Consider the following 27513-nt stretch of genomic DNA (forward strand, 5'->3'; position numbering starts at 1 on the left):
TGCTTACACTGTATGCAGCAAACACCCTTACAAGTCAACCAGCAATCTGCTCACGCGAAAAAGGACCCAACACACAATCGCCAGAGGAAAGAAAACAAAACAAAAAAAAAAAAAGGGGGGGGGGGAAAGGAAAAAAAAATTAAAATTAAAGAGTAGGTGTTTGGGAAGAGAAATTGCAGCCCTAAGGACTGAGTGTCTGTGGGTAGAGCTGAGCAAGAGGATGCACACGACTAGCAGCAACAATAGTGGAAAAAGTACAAGGCAAACGGGTTCCCTCCCCCATCAGCTTTCCTCTGTAAGTCGATTTTCTATCCAAAACATTTATTATGGTGACTTAGAGGAAAAAAAAAAAAAATTAAAAATCCTGGAATCATTTTAAAGGGGGTGTGAAATACTTCATGCTAGGCAAACCTTGTTATTAAGAACCCTGCGAGGGGGCAGGTTGGCTGCAGCCCTGAGAGCTGGCCCGAGAGCAGCCCCCTCCCCTGGCTGAGATGGGGGAATGGGGAAGGGAAAAAAAAACAACCCCAGAACTAAGAACCAACCAAAAAAACCCCAAAGAGAAGGCAGAGTGGGGAGAGCGGGGCGGGCACGGTGGGAGAGGGAGGCGAGGGCCCTGCGAGAAGCGGGTTGACGAGGGGACAGTGCCTACTGCTACACCGGGGAGAGGAGAGACACCCACGAGCAAGCACGAATGAGAGATCACGCGGCATGGCTTAGAGTTCCTAATAACAAGGGCAAGACGGTAACAGGAAATTGTGATTTCAAGGGGCTTAATAAGAAAAAATATACATTTGGAATTTTACAATGCCTTTTTTTTTTTGTTGGATTTTTTTCGTTTTGTTGGATTTTTTTGTCTTTTTTTTTTTTCTTGTTGTTTTTGCTTCTCTCTACACTTGTCACTAAATATATCTCTGCACTTTCACACACCCACCCCTCGCCCAGTAAAGCTTCAGGCCTGCAGGACACGCTTTCCTCACTCGCATACACAACCCTCACGCCAGCACCGGTGCACCAGGACTCTGTAAAAATTTCAATCACACTTTTTTTTTTTCCTTTTTTTTCTTTTTTTTTTTTTTTTTTAATTTTTTTTTAAACTCGAGTCAATATAAACCTTGTTCAAAATGTTATGAAAAAATGTACATGTTTATACAAGGCAGGCTGCAGCAGAGCGCTGGCGTTCCACGCAGACATTCGGGTAGGGAGACGCTGGATTCTTGCACCTGGCTTATGCCCTTCCACCCCCTCCCATGGAAACAGAAGCACCCTGCCCCGGTGAGCTCAACAACCCCTCCTGTTCCCTCCTCCCTCGGGACGTGGAGTACGGCCCAAAGCGAGAGCGCCGCAATCCAGCCCTGGGGAAGAGCAGGGATTAGAAACGCCCTCTTTTCTTTCCATCGGAAACGGTAACCCCTCTGGGCCAGGCCAAAGAGATGCTGCTCTGTACAGGTGGAGTTGGGAGACGTCAGCTCATCATGTCGTTGCTGTTCACGCCGTAGGTGGAGTTCTTCATGGAGTCGTTCACCTCTCGCCTGAAGGCCGACAGGTTTTGCGTGAACCTAGGGCAAAAGGCAGAGCACGTGTCACGGGGCAGGAGGCTGCTGGTCCCTCCCGCGTTTCACGGGCTCGGCGCGCCCGGGGAGGGCTCAGCCCCGCGCTGACCTGTCCCTGTTCTTGGTCAGGAGGTTGCGTTCGATGCCTTCCATGAGGTTCTCAAAGCAGAGGTGCATGGCCTGTTGTTTCTCCGGAGGCTGGCTGTTCACTATACTGTTCCTCAAGTCGGAGAAATACTGGGGAAGACAAAGAGAAGGACGGGTTCATTGTCAGATGAATGGCCACCGTGGCTTTGGGACAGAGCACACCTGCATGATGCCTCTTCCCCAGAGCCAACACATTACAGCTTTTCAGGTGAATTCCAGCGCCCTTACGAGTGAAGGTGAATAGGATTCCTTAAGGCCAGGGCTGGACACCCCTCCCTGCACACACAACCTCTCCAAGTCCCAACCTGTTCTGCTCCCTCCACCCCAACAGCTCCAGCATTGTCCAAGCCCTGCCAGCTGCGAGGGGACAGTGGGATATTTACCTTTTCATTGAGCAGTATCAAGCCAAGCAGAGGCCGAGACATTGACCACTGGTTCCTGCAGTCCTCAAAGATGATGATATTCAGCACTGTCGACAGCATCTGAGAGAGGGAAAATGTTTCCCAGAAAGAGTGATCAGAGAGTGGAACAGGCTGCCCAGGGAGGGGGGAGTCCCCATCCCTGGGGGGGTTTCAGGGCCGTTGGGATGAGCTGGGGGGGATGTGGGGTAGGGGAGAACTTTGTAGAGTCAGGCTGAGGGTTGGACTCGATGATCCCGAGGGGCTTTTCCAACCTGAATGATTCTGGGATTCAAACCAGCCCTGACATCCCAGCTCTCCCCTCACCACGTGCAGGCTCAGGAGCAACGATTCACCTTTGATGCTTCCAGTGTCAGAGCCTCAACGCTGCAGAGCTCTGAGCACCGTGGGGCAAAGGGAGGACCCACAAACTGGTGGAGAACTTCACTGAAGGCACATGGAGGAGGTGCTGAAAGCTGTCAGGATATTTATTCCTGACACACTCCATCCTGTCCCAAGGGAGCCAGGGGAAAAAGATTGTCTCATCTTCATTTAAACAAGGTAATAGCAAGTGCTTAAATGTGGAGAGCACAGGCTCTGGTGCCCTGGGGAACTTCCTCGAGCCCACACTTGGGGTGTCTGTGTTCCCCTTCCACAGCCTCCTTAGGCTAAAGCCAGTATCTAACCTAGCTGGTTTGGAAAATGCAGTTTCTCTTTTTATCCTCAGGAAAAAAACCCCACAGCTTCTAGCCCTCAAAAAAAGCCTGCTTTTCTTTGCATTTCATCTACCAGCAAGGGCGGAACAATACTCCCCGCTTTGACGTGGGAGTCGTGCTGACACTTTGACAAGTACCAGCGAGCGAGGTTGGGGAACAGCGTCAGGGACGCTCCGAGCACGGCGCCACGGCCCAGAGTTTTGCTTTAAGATACTGAGAGGCAGCTCCCAATTCAGGGCCCTCTGCAGCACCAAAACCTCCGTGACCAGGATCATCTGTCGTTAAGTTTGACACTGAGGTGCTTAAACTACATGGTATATGGTGAGTTATGCCAGACCTAAGCAAGGAAAATGTCTCGGCTCACTCCTGATCCTCTGCCACCGCACACGCTCCTGAGCCAGAGGGAGGACAAATCCCAGGAAGCTCCGTGTCTGTCAGAGATGTGGATGAGGGCAGGAGACAGATGGCAGATGTGCTGCCAGCATGTAAAGAATTCCATTATCGAATTCAGCCCGCAGAGCCCCTTCTGAAGGCAGGCACAAGCCATGCCAAGGCAACACGTGCTCGCTCAGGCCACAAACCCACCTTCAACATGGTGCCACCAAGAGCGTCTCGGCACAGACCAGGCCCTGACAAGTGTGGGGACCCCAAGGTGCTGGCTCTGCTGTGAGTGCATGTGGATTCCCAAATTGTTCCAGGGGCTTAAACAAACCCTGGGGTTTTTATAAAGCAGAACAGCGCACGCTCTCTGTTGGCTTCGTTTCTATGAATTGCCAGCACTGCCTGTAACCATTTCTCTTTAAAAAAAAAAAAAAGAAAAAAGACAACGACAAACACTCATTTTTGGCTACTTCCGTTCATACTGGAAATGCAAAAATGGTGTTTCTTGCACAGAGAGAACCGTCGCCCTGAAGCACGGCTTTGAATCAGACCTACCATCTGATGAATGCGTAGGAGAGCTGCAATACTAGCAAAAAAAAAAAAAAAAATCCTTTTTGCTCCGGAAAAAGCCTGGGGCAATAGAGCAGGGAGCATGCAGCCCCCGTATTACATCATGCTAAGGAAATTCAGAGCTTATCGGGGAGTTTATCTTGCCAGGCCACAACAAGGCCCTTGGTCTTTACCTGCTGAATCATCTCTGGGTGCTGCTGCATGATGTGCAGGAAGCGGTCGCTCTCCTGGGTCAGAGGTGTGGTCCTCTTCTTGGTGCTGCGAGAGAGCTGCTTGAAGAGATACGTCACGATGTGGTCCAAACAGGAGCAGCAGCCTGTGCAAACCATGGTGTCTGCAGGAACAGGAGAGGGGGAGCTCCTGGGGCACTGCCAGCACTGGCCTTGCACCCCCACAGGCTCCCAGGGAAACAGCAACATTTATCTGGGGCCTTGGAGGGACTTTGCAAGCAAGAACCCCCTAACCCTAAACAGGTCAGCACCGACAGATTAGCTATCTCTAATCTTCCAGCCTTAACCATCCACTTTAAAACTCCTCCACCCATTCACCAGGTATATCTTAACTTACCCACCACACAGTCAAAGCAACCCAAATCTCCCCCCACTTCCAAACCAAAGCCCTGAGAGCACAACAGAGAGCAGGAGGAGTTACCTAGTGCAGTGAGGCCTTCTGAAATGGAAGAGAGAATATACATGATTACATGAGGCTCCAGACTGGCTATAAAGTTCATGTGGTCCTGGGTGAGAACTTCCAGCAAAGAATAGTATGACTGGCTGAGCTTGGGATAATCCTGCAGAGAAAGGAAGAGAGAAAGACTTTTAAGGCCTCGTGGCTGGTCTGCAACTATCAGTTAAGGCTTTCTGCTAGACCCAACCCATTCATTAATCACCTGAAAACTGCTTACTGAATCTCCTGGACAGAGAACAAACCAACCCTCTCTGCCAGCATAATCTGTGGGCCAACATATTTTCCACCCTTCTCCCCCACCAAAAACCTTCCCAAGAGGCTCTAGCAACAATGGTCCAGCAAGTTCCCAACACTGTTCTAGCAAAACACCTTTCCCCACTGCTTTGCTCTTTTCCAGGCAGGGAACGTTAGCTGCCCAGTGCCAGTGCTGGAGATGCAGAGGTGGGACTGGCTCCCCAGGTGTCCATGCAGAGTGTCAGATCACAGAAAAATCGACACAATCAGAAAAACTGACACTGCAGTCAGAGCCACGGACCCCCCAGCAGCAACCTGTGCACATGGGGGAACCGCTGGGAGTCCTACAGAGTGGCCCCATCTCAAGAGCTGCACGTCTCGAGAGCAAAGGTTTGGCCACGGGTGTGTTAAATAAATTAAGAACGTGCTGAACGCAGTCATAGAGATGGCAACAACTTCTTTTAGGTCCTGCTACAGTAACGACAGATAAAGACTTGTGAGGAATACATGCTGCCCTCTCTCCTCGACAGTTTGCCAAGTAGGACTGTGCTGATAAGTCTCAAAGCTCTGCCACAAAATGGGTTTCTGTACACGAGGTCTGGACAGGAGCAGGGCTCTGTAGGTGGATGTCTTCAGCAAGCAGGTTGCATTGGAATTGCTGATGCATCGAGATCTCTGCCCGCAGGCAAGACAGGGAAGAACAATCCTTCACTCACAGGAAGTGTTTGTCAGATAGAGGAGGAATTATTTTGGTAATTGCTCTGCTGAGACTGGGGCATACCCCACAGGAGGGCTGATAGCGAGGCCCTGGGTGCTGGGGTTACAGCCCCGGCTCAGGACCTGCTGCTGCACATTCCAGCTGTAATTTCTTGTGCCATAGCTGCAGTTCCAGGAAGCAGCACAAGTTCACTGGCCTCCATGATTAAAGTATTCCTTTCCTGTTTAATCTTCCACCCCTGTCTTCCCTAGCCACGTGTCTACATGCTCACCACGGGGGTTGGCTTACCAGGAGGTCACTGTGAGGGATGGAAAGCAGAAGCTTGATAAAAGTTTGCAAGGCATTGTCCAGTGCATCATCCCCGTACAGACGGAAGACCCCAAAGTTGACGTAGCTCCCGCTCAGCGCAGCCTTCAGCATAGAGAAGCAGATGGAAATCCCCTTGAGCTTCAAGGCATAGACTTGATCCTTTGGGACCTCCCCAAGCGTCAGGATACGATTTCCTGCGGGAGCACAGAAGCAGACTCAGTATTTCAGCAACCACATCCAAACCCCTTCTCCCCCAGGGTGCAGGAAAAACCAGAAGTCGAGCCATAAGGAGCGACTGAGAAGTCAACCACAAGCACCAAAGATTTACTCCCCAGCTGAAGGTTACGGAACACGTTACAAGTTAAAAGTGTGGCTCTACTATGGACCAACTGCATGTAATTTTGCTGCAGAAACAGGACAGCATAAGGACGGGATTGCTCTCTGCTGGCTTCACAGGTTCACCTGTGGCATCTTGCACACTCACAAGGGGCTCGGCTGGACTCCTACTCGTTGCCCTCATTTTCTCCCTCATTTGCCTGGTGAACACCCTTCCCCTTCTGCTTGCCTGCCTCCCCCCAGCACTTCAAAGCAGAAGCATCTCCCCGTATCTAAGTGTGCATTCAGCAAGCGATCTGGCACTGCTTCCCAGCCTGGGCTTGCTCTCGGAGCTGGCAAGTGGCCCAGCCCTCGCTCCTGGAGCGAGTGGAGGAGCTGGGGGCAGGCCGAGGCTGCCCGGATCCCACCTGCTCGACACTCACCATACGTAGTTATCATTTTACTCGTTTCTCGGAAGAGCAGGATGCCGTTCGGTGAGGACACATCGAACTGCAGCCGTTGGGATCTAACGGGAACACAGGGAATAAACTGGAGCTCAAACAATGGAGTAAAACCAAAGCTAACACTCCACCACCTCCACACCCTGCTGTGGCCTGGGGCACCCTCCTCCCAGGGCTGCTCCCCAGAGTTCAACAAAACACCCTGGGCTGGCAGAAAACACTTCTGTTTGTTACCAACACCAGGCAGGACACAGCGACTTTTAGGGACAGAGGAGCTCTGCTGTCACAGAAGAAAGGGCCTGTATTTCACAGACATGAGGAATATTACAAGATCGAGGCTGGAAATCCCATCTTGGCAATAGTCACTAGGCTACTGTACACAAACACAGCGAACATCTTGGAAGCAGCATTGTAGGGCAGTTGACTGGCTCCTATTGACAACGCAACCAAGAATTCAGAGCTTGGCACTTTTTCCCCTACAGTGAATAGATCTTACAATTGAAGTGCAGCGAGTTGTCCAGATCACCTCCGAAATAAATGAGTGGCCGTATTCCAGTAAGGATTGTCCTGCTGCAAAGATGCCACTTGGATGTGGCAAACAGTCTGACAGCACAAGGAGTCAACTCTCAAATGACTGTGCCTGAACCTCGTGTCCCTTCCACTCGGCTGTAACAACGGTCCCTTCCTACAGGGTTGTGTTCAGCTGGCTGCAGGCCAGAGCAGCGTCTTGGCAACCCTCCACAGCCAGCTCAGACAGCTTCTGAATTATCTGAATCGCGTCAGAGGTACCTCTCTCTATTCGGCAAAAAGAGCTGATGCTCTAAAGCAGAAGTGGTCATCTGGCTGCCAGATAGAACAACGCTCGTTTTAAACACAGGTTTTTAAAAATTAACGTGAGTTGCCTGCCTCCATCTTGTTGTGCTGTCCTTGGAAGCAGACGCTGAACAAATTCACTGTTTATTGATCGTGTCTCTTGGTCTGAGTCATGACTTGACTGATACCTGAACGGGTGGATTTTCTTCCCTACTGAAACAATGCCAGTTCTCCCCCTCCCTGCCCGCCTTGGCAGCCTTTATAGCAGAAATAGACTGAAGTAGAGAAAACACAACTGGGCACTGACACCCACACAAGGCTGCAGCAGCAGACAGACACAAACCCCCGCCAGCTCTCTTGAGGCTGGAGGTTCATACCTGTTATGTACCAACTCAGCCATCAGTTTGAGGACAGGTGTAGTGCAGGCTGGGTCGTGGTACCAGAGTTCAATTGCCCGCTGTAGGATTGGCATGTAAGATGGGTAGCTGCAAGGGAGAGCTAAGGAACTTTGTGGCTTTTCATGAAGAAAAAAGGTCACAGCTTCTACCAAAAAGTGTATTTTGTGTCTTGCACCCAAACAGCTTGTTTAATAAGGTTAAAGAGCTGCTTGCTGGGGTCTGCTTTACCACAGGAAAAAAAAAAAAAAAAAAATCTTGAGTTTGTTGGGATTGCATACACACTTCTTATACTAGGACAAACAGAAACAAAAAGGTTTTAAATGAAAGAGAAGACAGATATACAGATCTGTCACTGCAACAGACAGCTGACCTTCACCAGCCAAAGAGCAATCTGGAGCCCAGATATGGTGCTCTTTGAGCAGCTATGCTCTCACCAAGAGGACAAAGATACCAACTGCTCTTGGCTCTAGTGAGCAAGAGGAGAGCTTTTGTCGCTGCTGAGACATCAGCAGCCCATTAAAGGCCTTTGTGCTTTACAGGTCAAATTGCTTTAAGTCCAATCGGAAAAAAAAACAACAGTTCAGCTTTAAGCAGATTTCTAGGTTGACTTGGTTGCAACCAGACCAAGTTAAATCTATTTTAGGGTTTACAGACAGGACACCGAGTTCTGTAAAAATGAAGAGAAACCCCCAGTCAGGATTTAGCAGGGAAAATAGGGCATTTGGATTCAGCCAGAGCTCTCCCCTCTGACAGACAGAATGACTCAAGTTTTAGGGCAACAGAAGGATACATCCACTCAAACAGCATCATGAAGCTGGTCTTGGCATTGAAGGCAAAGGCTATTCCCCTCAAGTCTCTCACCAAACCAACCAAGGTTCTCTGTATTTCAAAAGGAAAGGTATGTTAAAACACACCACATGTACAGATCTCTCCCTCCCTGGCTCCAACCAGCCCCTTCCCTTCCTCCCACCCCAACAGCAATCCAGCCGTTCAGTGCTGGATGCCAGTCCCAGGTTTGACAGTTCTTCCTCTTCAGTGCCAGAAACCCTCCTGAATTTGAGCCAGCACAGCGACAGCACTGGGGTACTTCATCCCCAGCAGAAGGAAAGCTGGCAGATGAGGCTCACTGCTGCTGTTATGAACCCTCAGACCCCAGGGGGTACAGGGCCCACCACCACAGACACCGAAAGGGAAGCACCCATTGCTCCAGCGTCTCCTGGTCACATCTGCCCTGTTCAGAGGGCAGAACAGCTCTCACTCTGCAGGAGTTACTCATTCTCTCCTGCCTGTCTGAACCAAAAAGGTCAAAGCCCCTATGGGAAAGCATAGCGAGAGCATGGATAGGGGGGAAGGTCCTGCCCAATTACTTTTGCCTCTTGTTCATTGAAAGTATTTGTGCTGAACATCTGTGCCACGGTCTCAAAGGCAGCTGTGAGGGGAAGCATGAATTGCTCATACTGATCCTCATCTTCCCCTGAAAGAAAAAAAAAAAAAAACAAATAGAAATCAGGAGGAAGTAAGACTGCACATCCCTGCGCCCTGCAGTTCTGCCTCAGACATCGCTCAGCCACGGAGCTAGAGGCAGAGAGACCACAGCTTTCCCGACAGGTGATCTATCCCTGCCAGTATCTAACTTAGAGAAAAGACTAAGAGCAAACCCTGTCACCTCAGGAAGACATTTTGACTATTACAAATTGGAGCCCCAGTCCTGGCTGTGTGCATCTCTGGACTACCTGTGCCTGTACCCAGCAACATGGCAACAAAACCACTCCTGAGCTTCTTTCCCCTCCTTTTTCTTATCCCATTTGACTTCTCCCATTCCAGCAGGTTTTCCTGCAGAAGCTTACAGCTCCCTGTGTAGAGCAAGGCCCAGCCTACCTAAAGAACCCAGCACCCACACCACAAAATCACCATTTTGCTCTGGTTCCCAGGAAAAGACCTGAGTACCTAAATCCACCATGAGAAGACGTCCAAGTGCAGTGTAGAACGTAGTCCGACATCTCATGTCAGTCAGGTTGGACTGATTGTTAATGCCCAGGAAGGAAAAGTGCTCACTCTGCAAAGGGAAGAGGAGAGATGGGTTAGAGGGGAACCACCACCTTGAACAGGCTCCCGGACCGAGGGCTGAGGATCCCTCAATTCCCCTGTCTAATTCTCAGCCTGTGCAAGGAGGAGCAGCAGGGAGCTGCAGGGTTATCTTGCTAATCACTTCACATCTGCCAGCCATCTCGGCGAGCGTGCCACCAGAGGGCAACAGGCACCGTGCCCACGGCCCCCGAGCACGTCCCATCTGCTGGCAGAGACACCAGCACTATCATCTTTCATCTTGGAATTCCCCAGGACCAGATGAACAAGGAAGTCTTGCTTTGCCTCCAGAGCAAAGAAGCAATCTGCAACCCCTGAACTCGTGGGGACCCTTCAGGCGTTAAGGCTGCTGAAGAGCAGATGGATCCTGAGTTATTTTGTTCACATTCTCCAGGGAATCGTAGCCCCAGACAATGCAGCTTCTGGGCAAAACACAGGCCATGGAACTGCTGCAAAACAGCCTCCAGCTCAAGGAGTATAGCACCTCACTCAACCAGCCAGCGCAGACCTGTGGCTACAGCGCCGGAGCATCGAGTGACCGCACGCTCCAGAGGTGAGTCAGAAATGTGACACTTTGCTGCTGACTTCTAATCGCTCATTCGACCATTTCTGATTTCAAGGCAGCGTCCCAGATCCACACAGGGTAGTGACCAAGGAACAAGGCTGCTACCCCGACCGCTGCAAGCGATGGCACTTCTTCCAGATCAGCACTTCTTAGAATTAAAGCCAGGGACACCAAAATGCTGTTACACTTTCCATTAAATTGCATAAACGGTGCTCGCTGCTGTCTGCCTGCATGTGCAGCACCATCAGCCCTCTCCACATTTCTCAGCCACCAGAGGGAGGTGGCTGTCTTTCAGTGGGGAGAAAAGAGACCCCCACATTAACCCTTCGGGGATAATTACAGCCCCTCAAAAATCAAAGGGCAGGCTTCGAACAGAGAGATGGAACACGGATTTCAGTTTCTAGAGGCTCATCTAGTATGTCAGAAGCATCTGGGGAACAAGTAAACTTCAAAAACGTGTCCAGATGTTAAAACTAGGCGATCATCTCAGCCGTACAAAGGCAGATGGAGGAGTTTTTGCTGTGAGACAAGAAGCAGAAGGTGAAAGGACTTACCGTGTGATTGTTCAGCATGAACTGTACGGCGCTCAGTTTCACCAGCTTTCTAACGCTGCTGTATGTAAAGGGGGTGTTAAGGAAGCAGCAGAGTCAGCAGAAAACTTCTTGCAATGCTTGCAAAGCACTTTCCAGGGCAAAACTGAAAGGGGACTCTTACGTCTATATTATTCAATATGTTCTAATCTCTCTTCCATTTGTTTCAAGAGCAACCAAGTTGCTTAAATCTCTACAGTTGAGACCTGTAGAGACCATTTTCATTTACACTGTCAGGAAGAACAAGACGACGACTGTAAGACAGAACATGACTGTGAATTGTGACAGTAAGTTACCAAGCAATTACAAACCAAAATGGTGACGGTAAGTTACCAAGTAATTATGATTGAAAATAATAAAACCCCCCTACAATATTATAGCCATCTACTGCAATTCAACAGCTAGGTAAGACGTTGACCAAGCACTTGCACTCTGCTCTTCTCACTACCCAGAAGATGAAGCAGTTCAGGAAGCTGGTAGATGCAGAGTGCTCCTGTTCCGGCCGAGCATCTGGGTCACTCTTCCCCCATGCTGAGGTTTAAGTGTTCTGTGCACCCAACAGCTCTTCTGAAAAGGATATCCAATGGAGAGGTCATTGAGCAGCTGCAGCGTCTTGGAGGTGATAGGCTCGCATCGGCCCCAGTACTTCAAGTTGGTGATGCTAGGGAAGAGGACAACAAGGACGGATCAGAGGGGTTTGCTCAGCTTCCCCTTTGCTGTGCGGCGGATTCTTCCAGTTCAAAAGTGACCCAACATCATCAGCTCCACCCTCCACCGAAACCACAGACATCACAAGCCACAAAATATTGGTATAAAATTACTGTACTTACATTTGGTTGACTAGAAAATTATCCTTCAGATAATCTTCACTACTTGGGTCCCAAGCTACACTGGCCCATACCCAGGCCCTTGGAATTCTGTGGCACTCCAGGGCTGGTTTCTGCAGCAAGGGTAAGAGAATTCTGCGGCAGTGACTACATGCAGACGTATGCAATTCTGCACCTGCACCATCCACTGTCAGCTGCAGAATTCTAGTAGCCCTTGCTTCTTCCAGGAGAGCCATTTGACCCCTTGGGGATGACGCGCAGCCGGGGCGCGTGAGGGCAGGCAAGGCCCCGGGCACCTAAAGAAACCAAGGGGGAGCTAACGGCTGCACGGCACCAGGCGCACGGCACTGGGCGTCAGCGTCGAGAAGCTACTGAATTGGTTCAAAATGCTGCCAAAAACATGACAAAAAAGGGCAGTCGACAGGTTGGGTCCAGAGAGCTGCCAAGGAAAATGCCGAATCGGGTGCCTACCAGAGTGGAAGAGTTTTAAGAAAAGGACTTGCGCTACTCTGGTACTGAACAGCAGAATTTGCAAAGAAAACCTTTGAAGGAGCAGTCCCCTCCCCACAGAGCTTTCGTGGCTGGTGATTGCCAAGAATCAAGTGATAGGGCACGAGTGCTTGAGGCTGTCCCCTCTCTGACTTTGGTTCTGCTAAGCAGGCACTGGGAAGAGAATCCGTTATCTCGGTGTACAGCTTATTTTTGTGTCTCCACGGTGGATAAATCAATCCTGGATATTGTGTGTGACCTAAACCCTGATAAAAGCCCGTAATTCTCTTGAGAAGCCAGATGATACTAGTTTCAGACTGAACAACACTCCCTCATATTCCAGTTTTCCTGGTTATACCTTCAAATAAACCCTGGAATCTCTGATGCCTGCAAGCAGAAACACTTACATTTTTCCTATGAAGACACTCAGGACCATGGTCTCATCATTCAAGCCCAGGACCTCTGAGAGACGGCGGTAGAGCTGGAGGGGAAAAAATAACACCAATTTAAAAGCTGTCAAAAAAACAAGTAATGGGCAGAGAATGTTTGGTTTTCACTTGTTCTCCCTTTGTGGCCCACACGCCTGGGAGGGCGTATGCTCTGGGCTTTCCCAGATCAAACAAACAAGGGGCTGAGATGCTGCTGATCTGATCCAGACCAATACTTGCCCTGATCACTGATAACTCTTTTCTATCACTAGTCACAGTGGGTTCAGATACTGTACACAGAAGCCAAAACACTTGATTTTTCTAGGGAAAGGGGACGTTAACACTGCAGCTACACACAGTATCTTAGTGTATTTGTCTGGAACTCTAAGCTCCTTGACACATCGCTGCTCTGAAGCCTGTGAGATTGGAGAAGGATGGTCCTAGATTACTGGAAGAGAACCTAATTCTGGAGTAAAGATGTTCTCATTCTTTACGTATTTAATTTAAAAAAGATTTTGCATCTCTAAAGATGCGCCAAGGCATTCAAAGTCCAGTACATCTACAATTGCCTTGTGATGGAAGAGAACAGATACTTATCTTCACTTTAGAGCCGAGGAAGCAAGAATGCCAGGCTCAGGCTCCTTACGGGCGTGCAGGCGGTGCGACTCGCACGCTTTCACAAGTATATGAGCTTAAGGCACTCATTTGAAATTAATAGTCCCTTGAGGGACTCATTTCACAGCAGAAACCTGGCAGATAAGCAAACTGCACCCAGGTCTCAAGTTCTAGGCTTACTGTCATAGTCACTGGCTCCTTTCCGACGCATACAGAACACAGTATTTCAAAAACAGCTCAGGGTTTGCAGTGTTAACACTGGACATGTATCTAGAAAACACAGCAAACAGGTCTCATTTTCAGCTACAAAGAGGAGAAAACAAGCAATGCCACTTGCTTTCATTTAAAAAAAAAAAAAAAAAAAGGAAGCTATTACTGGACTTCGTATCACCAAAGAGATGCAACCAAGGGGACTGATTACCTTGGAAGACTTCTGCACCTGATCTCCAATATAGATCTTCCGGAACTGCTCAAAGAAGCTCAGCATGGCAAGCTCCAGCTTCTCGTTGCCAGCCTGCGCCAGACGGGAGTCCGTCAGGTTCATCAGCTGCAGCACTCTGCAGAGAGGTGGGGAAAACAGGCCTTGCTGATGGGCACGGGGAGGAAGGGGGGATTTCTGGCACATGGTGGTGTTTCCAGGCTGCGTGCCACAGTATTTGTTACTTTCTGTGGGCATTGTCATTTTGGGTCAAGAACTGACAAAAGTGATAACAAAACACTGACTAGGGCACATTCCTCTTCTGTGCAGGGCCGTTATGAGGCTTCTCTATCCTCGTTAGACAGGGATGCAAGGCCTTGGGTTTTAATTTGCTGCAGAAGCGAGTTCTGGGTGCTTTAGCACACTTACCCAGCAACTGTTCTCAATTACCCATCATGTTCTCAAACCCACCTGAAAAAGCACTACCTGCTCCCCCTCAGGAGAGCCAGACTCTAAACAATCCCCCCCACTTCAGTTTGGTTTTTGTTGCGAGCCCTTCAGAAACAATGCTGTGACCTGGGCACGGGCTCAAGCAGCAATGATATTCTTTTTGGCAAGTGCCACAAAGCACAGAGTGGGAAAGAAGATAAAACGTAAGTGGACTTGTGTGAACGTCTCTCGGAGATGCTGTCACTAAAGGCAGCTGAAATACAGACGGGGTCTCACCGTCTCCCCTTCAGCAGCACAGCAGCTGTGCGGGAAGCCAGTGCTCGACGTTATTTCCCGGCTCACCACCCGGCCAGCTCCCACCCATGCACAGTTTGGATCTCTTACTACCCTGGCTTCCAAGCAGAGCAATTAGGCTCTGGACCACAAAGCCTTCAGCGAGACTCAGGGTTGGTCAGGAGCTGTAAGCTACATGTTCTCACACCCATCACATAAAGCTTTGCACTGGAGAGGATTTACAGTCCCGAAAATCCAGCACGTGTTAGACATTATAAAGTTTTAACAGCTATAAGAGATCTACAATATTCACAGTGTATTTATGGACAAAATCCACTTTGGATTATTAATTAGGAAAAAGACTTTTCCCCCCACCCCAGCAGAGAACCATCATGCATTTAGTTCTACTCCAATGCATGCAGTTAAGCCCGGTATAAATTCCCCTCTCACATGCTCTTCCCCTCTCACTCTCTTTCTTATAACCTCAGATTTCCCAATTTAACCAAGTCGCAGCAGAAGTTTGCTGCCGGGCTCTAGCCCGTGCCACCAATCTCTTCTTTCAGGACGGCCAATTCCACAATTTCAGTGAAAAAGAGGGGAAGAACATGGCGGCAGCTTCACAATCACAATTCTTTTGGTGACTTCAACAGCAGTGCAGCTAGAAAACAGTCAAGTCAGCATCCCTACCGACAAACCAACTCGCCATCCATCGCATCCTGCTCATCCGTGCTGGCGAACGAGACCCTACCACCAATCACTGCCCCGATAATATAGACGAGCCACGTCAGGCGCCCTGAAACCAACAGAGGACATCAGAACCAAGCACGTCACACCCCACCCGGAGGAAGCTGAGGAGATCTGCATTTTCTTTTGGCAAAGACAGGATTCACAAGGAGTACCTCTCTGCTTCAGTGCCTATCTATATCAAAATTACTCAATTTTTCACTTGGTGGTGAACAGGTATGACTTTTACTAGAAAAGAAACAAGAATGCCAGGTCTGCCTGGAAGATTTTCATTATTTAAAGATATTCCACCACAGAAAGCCACTTCCTTGTACAACTATGTTCTGTGTATTTAAACATGTGCAGATGCCAGCAGGCATTGTTTATTCTTTCGAAGTACATATGGTTGGTGGAGAAATCAACATCATACAGAGTTCTGCCCTCCCACATAAAAGAAGTACTGTGTTAGATCAGACAATACTGTTTCAGAATAAAGGAACAGTTTCCATACCTGTGCTGATGCGCCCAGCTCCTCAACAAAATGGGAAGCCAGCTACATTATTAGAGTGGGCATAACAGCTTGGACCTCCAAAAGAACCACTTATTTATGTTTATGAAACAATTCCTAAAACAACCAGCTGTGCAAGCGCAAAACCTCCACGCTGAACCCACCCAGCGCTGCGGACAGACACCCTCCTGCAGACTGTGGCACCAGCTGGAAACCCCACTCCCAGTTACTCATTACCAACAACCAGCTGGAGGTTTCTGCCACAAAGCCAGAGGGGAGGTTCAAATGAGCACCCTGTATCCTGCCTTGGACAAGAGAGGGATGGGGAAAGCAGTGCTCATGCCTGGGGATGGGGGAACATCCTCAGAACCTGTCTCTGAAAGACTGCGCAAGGAGATAAACTACATTTCCTCCCCAAAAAAGGAATGGAGTTGGTTGTGGGGCAGTAATATCTTCAGCCAGCACCGCTGTTTGTGTTGGGAGTGTCTGTCCACAGCCAAAAATATTCTACACCACACAGGCACCTCCCCAATGGAAGGTTTATGAGATCTGCCTCCTCATTTATGGATTTCACCAGGAACATGAGCTTTGGAAAGGCTGCTTGTGAGAATGGGCAACCTACTGCAAGCTCACAGGCCACAGTCCTGTGAACACACTCACCTTCTTGTACCGCAACGTCCATGGGGCTGGCGGTGGCACTCTGCAGCAGCTCCTGGTACGACTGGGCTGACTGGTCGAAGAGCTGCACAAGCAGAGCACAGGTCTTCTCGTACTCGCACCGGCCGATGGTGGAGAGCTGATCTAGCTGCTGTTGCACAAGGCCAGTGTCATCCAGTGGATCCTCCAAACCATCCCTAAGCAGCACAAAAATAGCTTAGAAAAGCACTTAAAATGTAGAGACAGCCTAAGCCATAACCCAATCTTGTTTCTATCGGGTAGGGGATGCTTTCCCAGGTGTACAGTGATCCCAACAATTAAAGTCTCTCCCCCTACTTTTTGTCATGACAGAGAGGTACAGAGACCAACAGAATCATCTGACCATTCCTGCGGCCGTAAATCAGAAAAACAGTGGTGGTGCAGGTGGAAAGGCCATCAGGACCTGCGATGAGTACGCTCTTCTAAACGTTTTTAACATTTATTCAGGTCTTTGAACAGAACCTGTGGTGCCATGATCTGTCTGGTTGTCTTTGTATAACAGAGCCTTCCATCTTTCCCGACGTTTCAGTTGCTTTTTCCTCTAAATACACTAACCTCAACAATAAGTTTATTGCAAACTCCAGTACCAGCTAAAAAGTGCTGTTCCTCCCTTGCATTGCTAGATACCTAAAAAAGGGACAAATCAATCAGAATTCCTTGAGAGAGGCATTATATTTTTCTATACTCAAACATTTGTTTTCATCAAATACAAACACACACAAGGTGGAATTCATCCCACACAAATTCAAGCACTGCAGAGTCCTGTAGGCTGCCCCTACACTCAAAGGAAGGGAAAAACCACCCAACACTTTTAGGTATAATGTGCCATCCTACAGGAGAGATCTACAAATTAAGTGAATCACACTTTGCATACTTATTCCTCTCTGCTCCAAGGGCAATTCAGAGCATAAGCCGTATACTGCAGATGTATGATGCTGGGTAAGATGAATTCTACCCATGTCAGAGATCACTCAGATCAATCTCAGCCACTTGAAATTGAGGAAGGTCTAAAAAAATCCCCAGTTTAAAAAAAAATTGTCTCTTTTTTATAAGAGACAGAGTAAGTGATTTAGGTAAGCCTGCCTTAGAAATCCTTTGGCGACTCACAAAACTTCCTGCGGTCGTGGCCGTTTTAAAAAGAAAACTCAGACGAGATACACACCAGAGCCTTCTGCCGTGCCGAGAGGCTCAAGTGCTGCCACCTCTCTGCTTTTCTTACCTCAGTATGATGTGCACAGACTCCAGCCTGGACGTGATGTAAGCTTTTGTGACTTCTGGTGTGTACGTTTCGAGCATGTGAGGCTCTGTGGCTTTAACGTAGGGCACGGACGCAGCCAGCCGCTGCCACAAGCTCAGGAGATAGTGAACGCTGTTGGGAGCAAACTCCCAGTGCTACCAGGAACCATGAGAAAGAAAAGGAGAAGAAACCAGTGCGTTGCAGCCTTTAGATTATTTTACCCAGATTATTTTGACTCACGGAGCACTAGATATAGCAACATCTAAAAGCTTTAGTGATCTGGTTGCCAATTCTAACAATGAATTTCAGTTCACACCTGAATTCAGCGGGTATTAGCAGCATTCAGTAAAGACTGAACAATAAGCCCCAGTTCCTAGGCTGTGTAGCTGAGCCAAAGCCTTTAGTCCCAAACTACTGCCAAGCTCATACTGCAGCGTGCTGCAGACAGCTCCCCAAACAGAATGGAGAGTTTCAAGCTGTTTTCCCGGTAAATATTAAAGTTTAACAAACAAAGGCATTATGTAAACTACACAAGGTTGTTTTTTTTTTTTAAACCATGTTCTGTGCAGGGGTGTAGTTACAAGCTGTGTATCAGCGGAAAGCTCAGTGGGAATATGGCATGATATTCATATTACTAGCAACCCCTGCAACTGCATTTTAATAGTTAAGTGATACACAATTCTAAAAATAAGCCTTATTTAACAAGGTTGGGGTTTTTTTTTCCCCCTGCTAGGACACAGAAAGACTCTGAAGGCATAGCAACCCTGCCTGCCCCCACACACTGCTCCCTTTCCATTCAGTAGGAATTCATGGAATCATCAATGCTACACCGCAGGGTTCTGTCACAGAGTCTGCAGGGTACCTTGGTAAAAATTAACATCCAGTGAATTAAGGGGCAAAGAAAAGACAAGAGTGTTTGTTTCAAGAGAAGACAAGGGGCATAAAGGCCCATCGAGGGTAAGTAAAACCATTTTGTACCTGCAGGCTGGTCACGGTGAAGTTGGCAATGAGTCGGATGACCTCAGGGTAGTTCTCCACCTTCACCAGTTCTCCCAGCTGGTAATTGCTTTTCAATCGGGCCAGCAATCGGCAGAACTCATGGTAGTTATTTGGGTCTGACAAACTCTGAGGAGAAAAAGAGGAGAAAAATTGAGAGTCTGCTAAAAAAGGTGCAGATTTATGGTGGAACAGTAGGAAAAGATGTTGCACCCCCCTCCCCAGAGCCACAAGTGGGGCATGTACATTAGAAAGGATTTTTGCTGAAAACCTTGATGCAGAAGAAGCAGAGACCCAATTCCACCGAGCACATCCGAAACACTCACCTGTGGGTTTTCCAGTATTCGTTTAACTCCATCAACGAGATGAGATAAAAACTTTGCTCTTTCCGCATTGTTGAAGAGGGATCTGCGTACAGAGGCTATCTGCACTAAGCAGGATAAAACCTAGAGGGGACAAAGAGAATAAAGAGAGGGATTAGAACAATAAAATGAACAGCGCGGTTCCTTTTCATGATGCAACAAATCAAACTTAAGTATGATGCTCCTTTGCACGCTACACAACAGCTCCCTCATCTTTGCACTTCTGTGTAAGACCGTAGCAACAAATTACAGCAGAGATAAAAAAATGCATCAACCAAAGGAAGATCTCCATCCTGACAGTCAAAGGTGCGTTCCAAGCTGTGCTCCTAAAAATGCTGGGATTTCTTCAGACAGAGAACACAGACCGCAAAAGACTGAAAATACACTAGGACTGGCAGGGAAAGCTGGTAAACTTAACACAGACTTGGAGACGTATCACAGAAGATAGAAGACTGGCAAGTAAAAAAAAAAAAACCCTAAATTGTTCTTAACCCAAACCTCTGAAATTTAAATGGCGAGTAAATTCCAAGGGTGCAGCTGCATTAATGAGTAACAGGTGGTGAACAGGGTTTTGAAGGGCAGTGGCAGCCAGTTACAACAGCCCTTGGCAGCCCTTATCCAGGGGCAAAGCCCCCTTCTCTCTGACCAGCATAAGGGCTACTGGTTCAACTGGTGAGCCCCTCACTCTTGCTGGCTCTCATTTACTGATCAATGAGGCAGGACAATTAAAAGGTGTAATTACTTCAGATTTCTATGCAGTAACCAAAAAAAAAAAGAAAAAAAAAGTCTCCCACTGTTAGAAGTCTCTCATTAATATCTGAGGCTCTAAATTAGCAAGTAGCCCTTCAACATGACGAACAATGCTGAGAGTCTCAGTGGAAGAAAAAATTTCTGAAGGACCCTTCCCTCCCTCCCTAGCCAAAGGGCATGTTTTCATTGTAGCATTAATTATGAAAAATATTTATCTGATAAATGCCTGGCAGGCCATTTTTTTCCAGAAGAAATAACCCAACTTTTACTTTAAGTCATGCTCTTGGCCATTTCATCCAACTGAGACACAGCCCAGTTCTAAAAGTGTGGAAGGAGAAATTACATTTTTCAGTTGTGCTCCCAGACTCGCTACCTACTCGCAGTATGGTTTTAGGACCAACTTAGCAGTATGGTGGAAATAACAGAAGCTACATACCTCAAAAAGGGCTCACTAAGAGCGAACAGGCAGACTCTAGGCTATGCAAGGACAAAGAAGTAGGTTGGGTTTCCAGCAAACAAGCTGCTCTTAGGTCAAACCCAAAACCTGCAGATGCATCAAAACCTGCAGCAGCAGCAGCACCGGCCCAGCCTCCCCTTTGTCACCACAGCAGAAGGCAGTGCTGGCCAAGTAAAGGCACCTGGCTGAGGGCAGCCCCCAGCATTTCAACCCAGATAAATCCTCCAAACCCCCCCAAGTCTCCCAGACGAATCCTACAAACGCTTTCTGGTAGCGGAGTCTGTAAGGAAAATAAACACTGAACTTACCAGAGGAGAAAACGAAGGAGGGATGGAATGATAAAGATCAAAAAACAACTGAAGGGTCGAAGAATCCAAGAATGCTGAAACAGAACAGAGCATTTTACTGAGATCACCCCCATTTACTGCTTTCCATAGGGTTAATTCTTATCGTAACAATGGCACGTGCACTTGCCACACGAAGTACCACACTGTAAGAAATTTTCCAAAGGATTTGACATTTTTACATAATTACCTTTCCTAGAAATAAAACAAACCCATCGGTACTTGGCACTAAGACAAAATTACAGGAAAATATTTTAAGAACACAACCTGTGAAAGTGCCTGCAAAATGACTGGTGAGAACATAAAGGATGCTGAGAACAGGTGCTGAGTTATTTGTTATTTACAAATAATAAAAAAAACCCCACTCAACACTTCACTGTTTCCTGACTTGGCAGGTGTAACTGGAAGGGTAGAGGAGTGGTTTAGCTCCAGATAGCCAACTCGAACTGAACTGCATTTGTAATCACATTAAGGAAAGGCTGGATTTTACATATGGCATTGTATGCAAAAGTTATTTGTTAAGTGTAGAGAGGGCTTTAGCAGGTCACACATGCTTTCAGCTGGTACGCTGCAGATTAGCCCTCTTCCTCCAGCAAGATTACCTGATCTCCAACTGGTTGGGATCTGCACAGTGCAAAGATCATCTGAGGACTCGTCTGTTGATGTGCCAATGAAATCAAAGTTCAGGCAATTATGCGTGAGCTTAAGAAGCTGCATGAGCAGACCATGCTGGCTTTCATCATTTAGATTCAGGTTCTTCCCAGAAGCCTATAAAAAAAATTGGATTAAAAAAAGTAAAAAGAAAAACAAAACCAAAAAAAAAAAAAGGTGACAGCTGAGTTTGAGGCAGCAATTCGACTTTAAACAGGATGTGGCAATCCTAAGGATCATATGCCACAGGCTATCCCATCCTTTTCCAGACAGCATGTGTATTTACATGCGTGGTCTTTCCACGAGATGGATAAACAGACAGGGCTTTCTTTTTCACTCGGCTTGTAGCACACAGGAGAAAAACAGCCAGGCTTGCCAGCTTGCAATTATACTGTGAGATACAGGAGATAAGGAAGTTCTTATTAAGGTTAAACACAAGAATACATTTTCTGCCTGACAAGCACTTAGCAGCAGGGAATCCTGTTGCTCCACCTAACCCCCCGTATGGAAATGAGTGCCTTCACTTTTGTTGTGCAGAGGATCTGGATAAACCCCGCTCGGGTTTCATCGCTCTGCTGTGGGCAGGGAAAACATAGATGCTCTCAAGTAACACAAAGAACTTGCCGGACACGAAATGCTAGGTCACTTCACTGCAGTTTAAACGCAGCACTTGGGTCAGTACTCCAAGGACAGGCCAGCTAGTCTAGCCTTTCTATTATTGTTCTGTAGTTAAAACTAACTTTTTCCAGTTTAAGGCTTCTGCAAATAACACAGTGCACCATGCTGACGCTGCCGAGACCAGTGCCAGCGGTCGCTGGGATCTCCTTCCTCCCTCTCTCCATGGTATCACAAAGATTTACTCTTCTGGGGCTGCCTAGATGCACCCTGGTTTACAGACGGTGGTTTCTCGTGGCTCAATCCTCCCCATGCTACAAGATCACCTTAGAAACTTCTGCTTTATGTACAGAAGCTACTATTAGGCAAACAAAAGATGTCACTTGGGTAGCAAGTGACAGGAAAACATGGATGTTTCGTGAGACAACAGAAAACACTCCAACCTGTCTTGAACCACAGCATCCCAAGAAGCAAAAGCAAGATGATTAAGAATCAGGGTGGAAAACCAGAGGCTTCCTCCCGAGACAAACTGTGTCTTTCTAGTCTCCAAGTCCCCACGGTCACGCAGCAACAGGAGTGTGGGCAATAGCTCCAGGTAACAAGGGGCTGGTTTATGCCTCCTGGCTGAGTACCAGCACTCATTGAATTGTCTCCAACAAGTCTGGGCAGTTAGAAGGACGCTGTCCCGCCTGCACCTCCCCAGGCACTTTTTTTTTCATCAAACTAGAGGGATTCTTTTATTTCTGAGAGCTCTAATTGACCATCAAATGCACCTGAAATGAGCCAACGAATTCAAAAGTTACCAGAGCCGTTATGCTTCAGGAGGATGGGTGCATGGGAAAGGATGACTTGCATAATTGTGTGAGCTCTGCTTCCTTTAGAAACCAGGAGGAGAAAAAAAGATCAAATTACACCCACGTACCCACCTTTATTACTGACAGAACCAGAGCTGCTCATTTTGAAATACTTTAAAATAAAATTTCCTTTTCACTCTTTGTGCTATTTGTCAACTTTTGACACTTCACTCAGCTGGAAGGATAAATGTTAAACTAATCAAATCTGTGCTACTGCCACTCAGTTACCGGGGCAGACTTTCTCATAAAGGGCGGTTCTTGAAGGCACCATGAGAACTCCAGACTAGCTTTTTAGAAAAGAAACCTGACACAGAATCAAGAATTTTCTTCAGATAATCTACCTGTGTACAAAATACACATACTACCTTTGAGAGAAAAACTGCTTTTTTTAGGGTAAAATACTGGCTGAAAGTTGCTGCTTTGTCCCAGGATAAATATTTTTAAAGCAAGTTAACTCATGTGTGATAATTTGCACAAAATAAAAACTCGGGGAACATAAGACAGTCTAATATTTATCATGTGTTAAAACATCAAGGTCAGCCTTTAGTCTCAATATACTAAACCTAGCTTCATGAGCATTTTTTCCTCTTGCCATGTGGGTTTTAAATTCAGGTTAAAAAAAAAAAGAGACAAGGACTTACTTTACAAGAAACCTCTCTGCCAGTACTGTAAATCAAAGACATTTAAAAAGTAAACCAAACATACCATCTCTTTCCTTATGCTTTAAGACAGTTTAACCCAAGCCTCATGGTCCAGGCATGTATTTTCAATCAAAATTGTTGAAAAGACTTATATTTCTGTATCTGTGTTGTGTGTTTTGTTTTGTTTTGCTTTGTTTTTTTCCCCTCAATACAAACCTACCTCAAAGCTTTCCTGAGAAACGAGTCCAGAATGTAGCTTTCAGAACATAAGCGTTTGTTTCAGGAGTTACACGAGTGGAAATTTCAGCCCAAACTCTGCTGCCCCAACATACATCCCCCAAGAGAGACGATGAACGACAGCTTCCTTACCTGTTTCAGCAAATTGCATGACAGCGTGAAAATATCAAATAAGGATGAATCTCGGAAAGAAGAGGCTATTTTCCTGTGCTTGGTCAGTGGATGAGTAGTATCCGCCTGAGCAGAGAGAAAACCAGCGCTTAGAAATGCCGGGCAGAGGGGGAACAAGACCAGCAGAGCCCGCAGGAACCCTGTTAAGCATCGGGACACCAAGGTTTCCCTCCCCAGAGTGATGTCACACCGGTTGCCTAAAGCAGGGGGCTGCCCTCCCCCTGCAGAGCAGTGGTTTTTCCACGGATAAACTCAGCTTGCTGGCTGACAACAGGACTTTCCACCTACAGTACTTACAATGCAGTTTCACTGTACCCCTGCCAGAAAGCAGAGCTGGGTTTACTCTCAAGTTCACTTAAATCTCTTCCGGAGCAGGACCAACAGCAGTATTTTTAACAGCACTTAAGTCAGTTTAGGAACTTGAGCACTGCTTTCTAAAGCGCTCCAAACTCCTAAGAGTTAAATCCTACCTGAGGCCGCTGGGCAGACACATGGTCAACTACCAGCAATTATAATTCCCCTCCTGAACCTGCACAGATGAGAAGAAAACTAGAAGGAGAGTTAACCAGTGACAGCCAGTTCAGACTTTCCTGTATCTGTTATAAACTCCAGTTCTGGACCTCTCACTGTACTGGAATAAAAAGCTGGCATATGAGGCAAATAGACACATTTTGCTTTATACTGGGTAACAAAATCTCCAACTGATTCAACCAATGTGTTCTAGCACGGGCCAGCACAGGTGTTCAGCAGCACAACTCATGTCACTTCATAGAGTATTTTCTAGGAAGAGAGGAAAAGTGAAGTGATACTTCACATCTTTGCCATTTATTTGAACACAGGCTGGAGAAATTCCACTTGCCCAGGATGAGTTCTCTGGTGGGCAGTCGGTTATCACAGCACATCTGGGATGGAGCCTTCCCACAGCCCAGTGTAGAGGCACACTGGATCCCCATTTTCTTTTACACTTTTGTTACTATACCTGTGTTAACCTTAAACATGCACACACGTCACCCAGTACGGCAGGAACCAGTACAGCCCGACACATTCCGGACCTCACTTTAACGTTCTACCCTTTACAACAACCCCATGGAGGACACAAACACTTTTGTCTCTTGTATTACACGTGAGAAAGAGAAGCCCTGCACCACCTAGTAGCAGATCAGAATTGGATCTAAACTTGCTAGGTGCTCTGACAACTGGATTATCACTCCTCAGCTCACAGTATTAGATTTCAGGGTCTTTAAGAAAATGAGCATTACAGATCTCATGTACTTCTGGGCTTGTGGCAAATGAGTATTTCCCTTTTCTTCATCGTGAGGTCACGTGGCTTAAATCAGTGAACTTCTACAATACGGTGGATACTCAGTACCTCCGGGCAAGTCTGTGCAGCACTCACAGGAGGAAAACTGATACTTCAAAACAGTTATTAGCATTCTGTTTTATTCGTACTGTGAGCTTTTGGAACAAAAGCTTTAGTAAACAGAACTCTAGAAAATTCAGCTCACATACAATGTAGTTGGAAGTTTAAATAGTTACCAAAAACAAAAAATCTGAAGAGAAGGCCCATAAGAGGTTTTTTAGGTGGGTTTTTTTTGCTGTGTACACGTACATGACCCCACTCTGATGAGCAGGCATGTTGGCAGATTGATTATTTCGCAAGTAATCGCAGTTTTAGACTTTCTAAGATGAGTCACTGAATCCAGGCCTGTGCAATTGCTGTCACAAAACACATTTAAGAATGAGTAGTAAACTGTGGCAGATTTAATATCCAAGGTATCAGGAAGAGATTTTTTGATCAATGTCTTTAACTTTGTTGCTTATTTTAGTATCAACCTGTAGGGACTCTGGAACTGGGTTAGGTGGCAGGTCCTGTGCCGACCATTCTCAGAAGCTGCAGCCCTGTACAAGGGTGCTGGTAGACACGTACTAATTTATAGAGGCAAACAGACTTGCTTTCATCCCTGATGCAAGGAGGTGAGGGAGCAGCCCTCTGTGGAGATGGAGTTAGGGTTGTACAAAGTCTGGGCAAGGAAATGGTAACAGCAACAAGACACGGCTTGGGAGTTTGGAAGAGATCTGTGGGTTAGGATTTACTGATCAGGCCAGGCTTGAAGAATTAAAGCAAATTTAGGGTCTGCAATGGATGTAGAAGCCATTCAGATGATGGCGCAGGGCTTGGGAAGTTCAGAGGTGCTGAACTTCATCAGGTTCAGCAGAAGAAATTGGTGCTTTGACCTGGCTAGGACAAAACCTTCTCCATTCCCAGTTCTGAAAAAAAATTGTAATCATCCTTCAAATCCCACTCAAGGATCTCTCTGTTCCAATGCCTGGATTAGTCAACATACCAGCAAAAATGAAAGGTTAGTTTTCTTAGTAAGATGTTAAAATCAGCCTGGTCCTCTTAGCAAAATTAAGAGACATTTATACACATGGCAACCCTCACGTTGTCTTAGGGCTGTGATGGTGCTACAGCAAAGTCTGACTGATCAGGAAAATGATGTAAGCTTAGATAGCACCAAGTAAAGCCACTTGTTCCATCTTTCAACATAAATACCGAGAGGCAGCTTTGCAAACCAGCTCACTAACCCACTCAGACAAGACTTGCTGCTGCTGGCACGAGTGGGTGCTGTGCCAGAGCACCACGGCCTCGGCGTGCCCAGTCCTCCTCCTGCCAGTACCCCAGGGCTGGGGCTGCAGAGGGGACCCAGCACTCAGCCCCCATAAGCTGGCAGAATCTGGGAACTACCTGCTGGGAACGCTATGGAATTTAGTACTGAACGAAAAGGACGCTTTAAAAAAAATCTGTTAAGGTAAACCCTCTTTGTTTCATCTCCCTGGTCAATACAGAGGAGGGCATACTCCGTCCACTTCTTGGCACAAGGATGCTGGAAACTGAAACAACGTGCAGGGACTGACAACAGAAGGTGCTGGGGACGTCCTCACGTGCTGGGCTTTGTCCTCACTAGGTGTCCTTGGCTAGTTGCTTAGCATTGTTCTTTTCCTTTTTCATCTCAGAAGATTACATCAAAATATGAGAGAAGATGGAAGATGCCAGTGAAACAAAACAATTCCTCAGGACAGGAGGTTTCAGCATCTTACCACAACAGTAAGTGGCTGCGTAAAAAAAAAAATAACAAAAAAAAGAAAAACACCCACCACACAACACCCCGACAAACCCAAACAAAAACCCCCAAACGATGCACAGACACACAGCAGGACACAACAATATGAATGAGAAAATTGGACACTTACTTCACTGAGGAAGGCTGTAGCACTTACTTGATTAATTTCATTAGTTAGTTGGGACAGGATTGTCACTCCTATGATGCAGTGCTCTACACTATCCTGGGGGAGGAAAGGGGGACAGGGAAAGCAGTTAGCAGTGCCAGGATGATTTCATTAAGCTTCACCATCACTCAAAGACCTTTCTGCTTGGAAGATTTCTAGACATGTTTGTCTAGAAATGCTTTATCTTTGCAGTACTGTGACTGGAAAAAAGCCCGTAAGCAATCCCAAGCAGAGAATTTAAAAGGCGCTTTTAAGTACTCGATGTTGTTAACAGTGCAAAGGGCTCTGAAGAATTCAGTAACATGAGCTAATAAAAATAGGCAGCTTTTATTTAATAGTTGAATCAGCATTTTGGTGTTATGCCCTAACTCTGAAAAGACTTATTTAGATTTACCTTTTTAAAATCAGTTTGCTTAATTTTAACAGAGCCTGTGGTTTTAAAACACGTGGAAATTTCTGCAACGTTAGGATGAGTATTGAAGTTGCCAGATGAAAACTCTGGGAAATTAACTTCCCCCCAACCCAAGTGTTTACCATTTTGCA

The 27513-nt window shown here is 47.0% G+C and overlaps 1 protein-coding gene across 1 annotated transcript in view; it reads right to left on the reverse strand.

Annotated features, from left to right (window-relative positions):
- Window positions 1–1091: 1091 nt before the first annotated feature.
- Window positions 1092–27513, reverse strand: part of XPO7 (exportin 7) — a gene marked incomplete at its 5' end in the record, with an annotated part of 31000 nt that continues 4578 nt past the window's right edge. The window contains 24 exons of the mRNA XM_026863082.1: window positions 1092–1559; window positions 1663–1790; window positions 2084–2182; window positions 3939–4099; window positions 4417–4555; window positions 5693–5907; window positions 6472–6554; window positions 7680–7787; window positions 8491–8579; window positions 9068–9174; window positions 9648–9756; window positions 10905–10968; window positions 11521–11601; window positions 12664–12737; window positions 13721–13856; window positions 15128–15233; window positions 16332–16525; window positions 17587–17759; window positions 18583–18729; window positions 18927–19046; window positions 20478–20551; window positions 21116–21281; window positions 23644–23748; window positions 26962–27027. Of these exons, the coding sequence (XP_026718883.1) occupies window positions 1466–1559; window positions 1663–1790; window positions 2084–2182; window positions 3939–4099; window positions 4417–4555; window positions 5693–5907; window positions 6472–6554; window positions 7680–7787; window positions 8491–8579; window positions 9068–9174; window positions 9648–9756; window positions 10905–10968; window positions 11521–11601; window positions 12664–12737; window positions 13721–13856; window positions 15128–15233; window positions 16332–16525; window positions 17587–17759; window positions 18583–18729; window positions 18927–19046; window positions 20478–20551; window positions 21116–21281; window positions 23644–23748; window positions 26962–27027 (2838 nt within the window). The remainder of the gene's footprint in view (window positions 1560–1662; window positions 1791–2083; window positions 2183–3938; window positions 4100–4416; window positions 4556–5692; window positions 5908–6471; window positions 6555–7679; window positions 7788–8490; window positions 8580–9067; window positions 9175–9647; window positions 9757–10904; window positions 10969–11520; window positions 11602–12663; window positions 12738–13720; window positions 13857–15127; window positions 15234–16331; window positions 16526–17586; window positions 17760–18582; window positions 18730–18926; window positions 19047–20477; window positions 20552–21115; window positions 21282–23643; window positions 23749–26961; window positions 27028–27513) is intronic.

The sequence above is a fragment of the Athene cunicularia genome (genome assembly GCF_003259725.1).
Source record: "Athene cunicularia isolate RWA chromosome 22 unlocalized genomic scaffold, athCun1 chr22_part1, whole genome shotgun sequence".
In the NCBI taxonomy this organism is placed as follows: domain Eukaryota; kingdom Metazoa; phylum Chordata; class Aves; order Strigiformes; family Strigidae; genus Athene; species Athene cunicularia.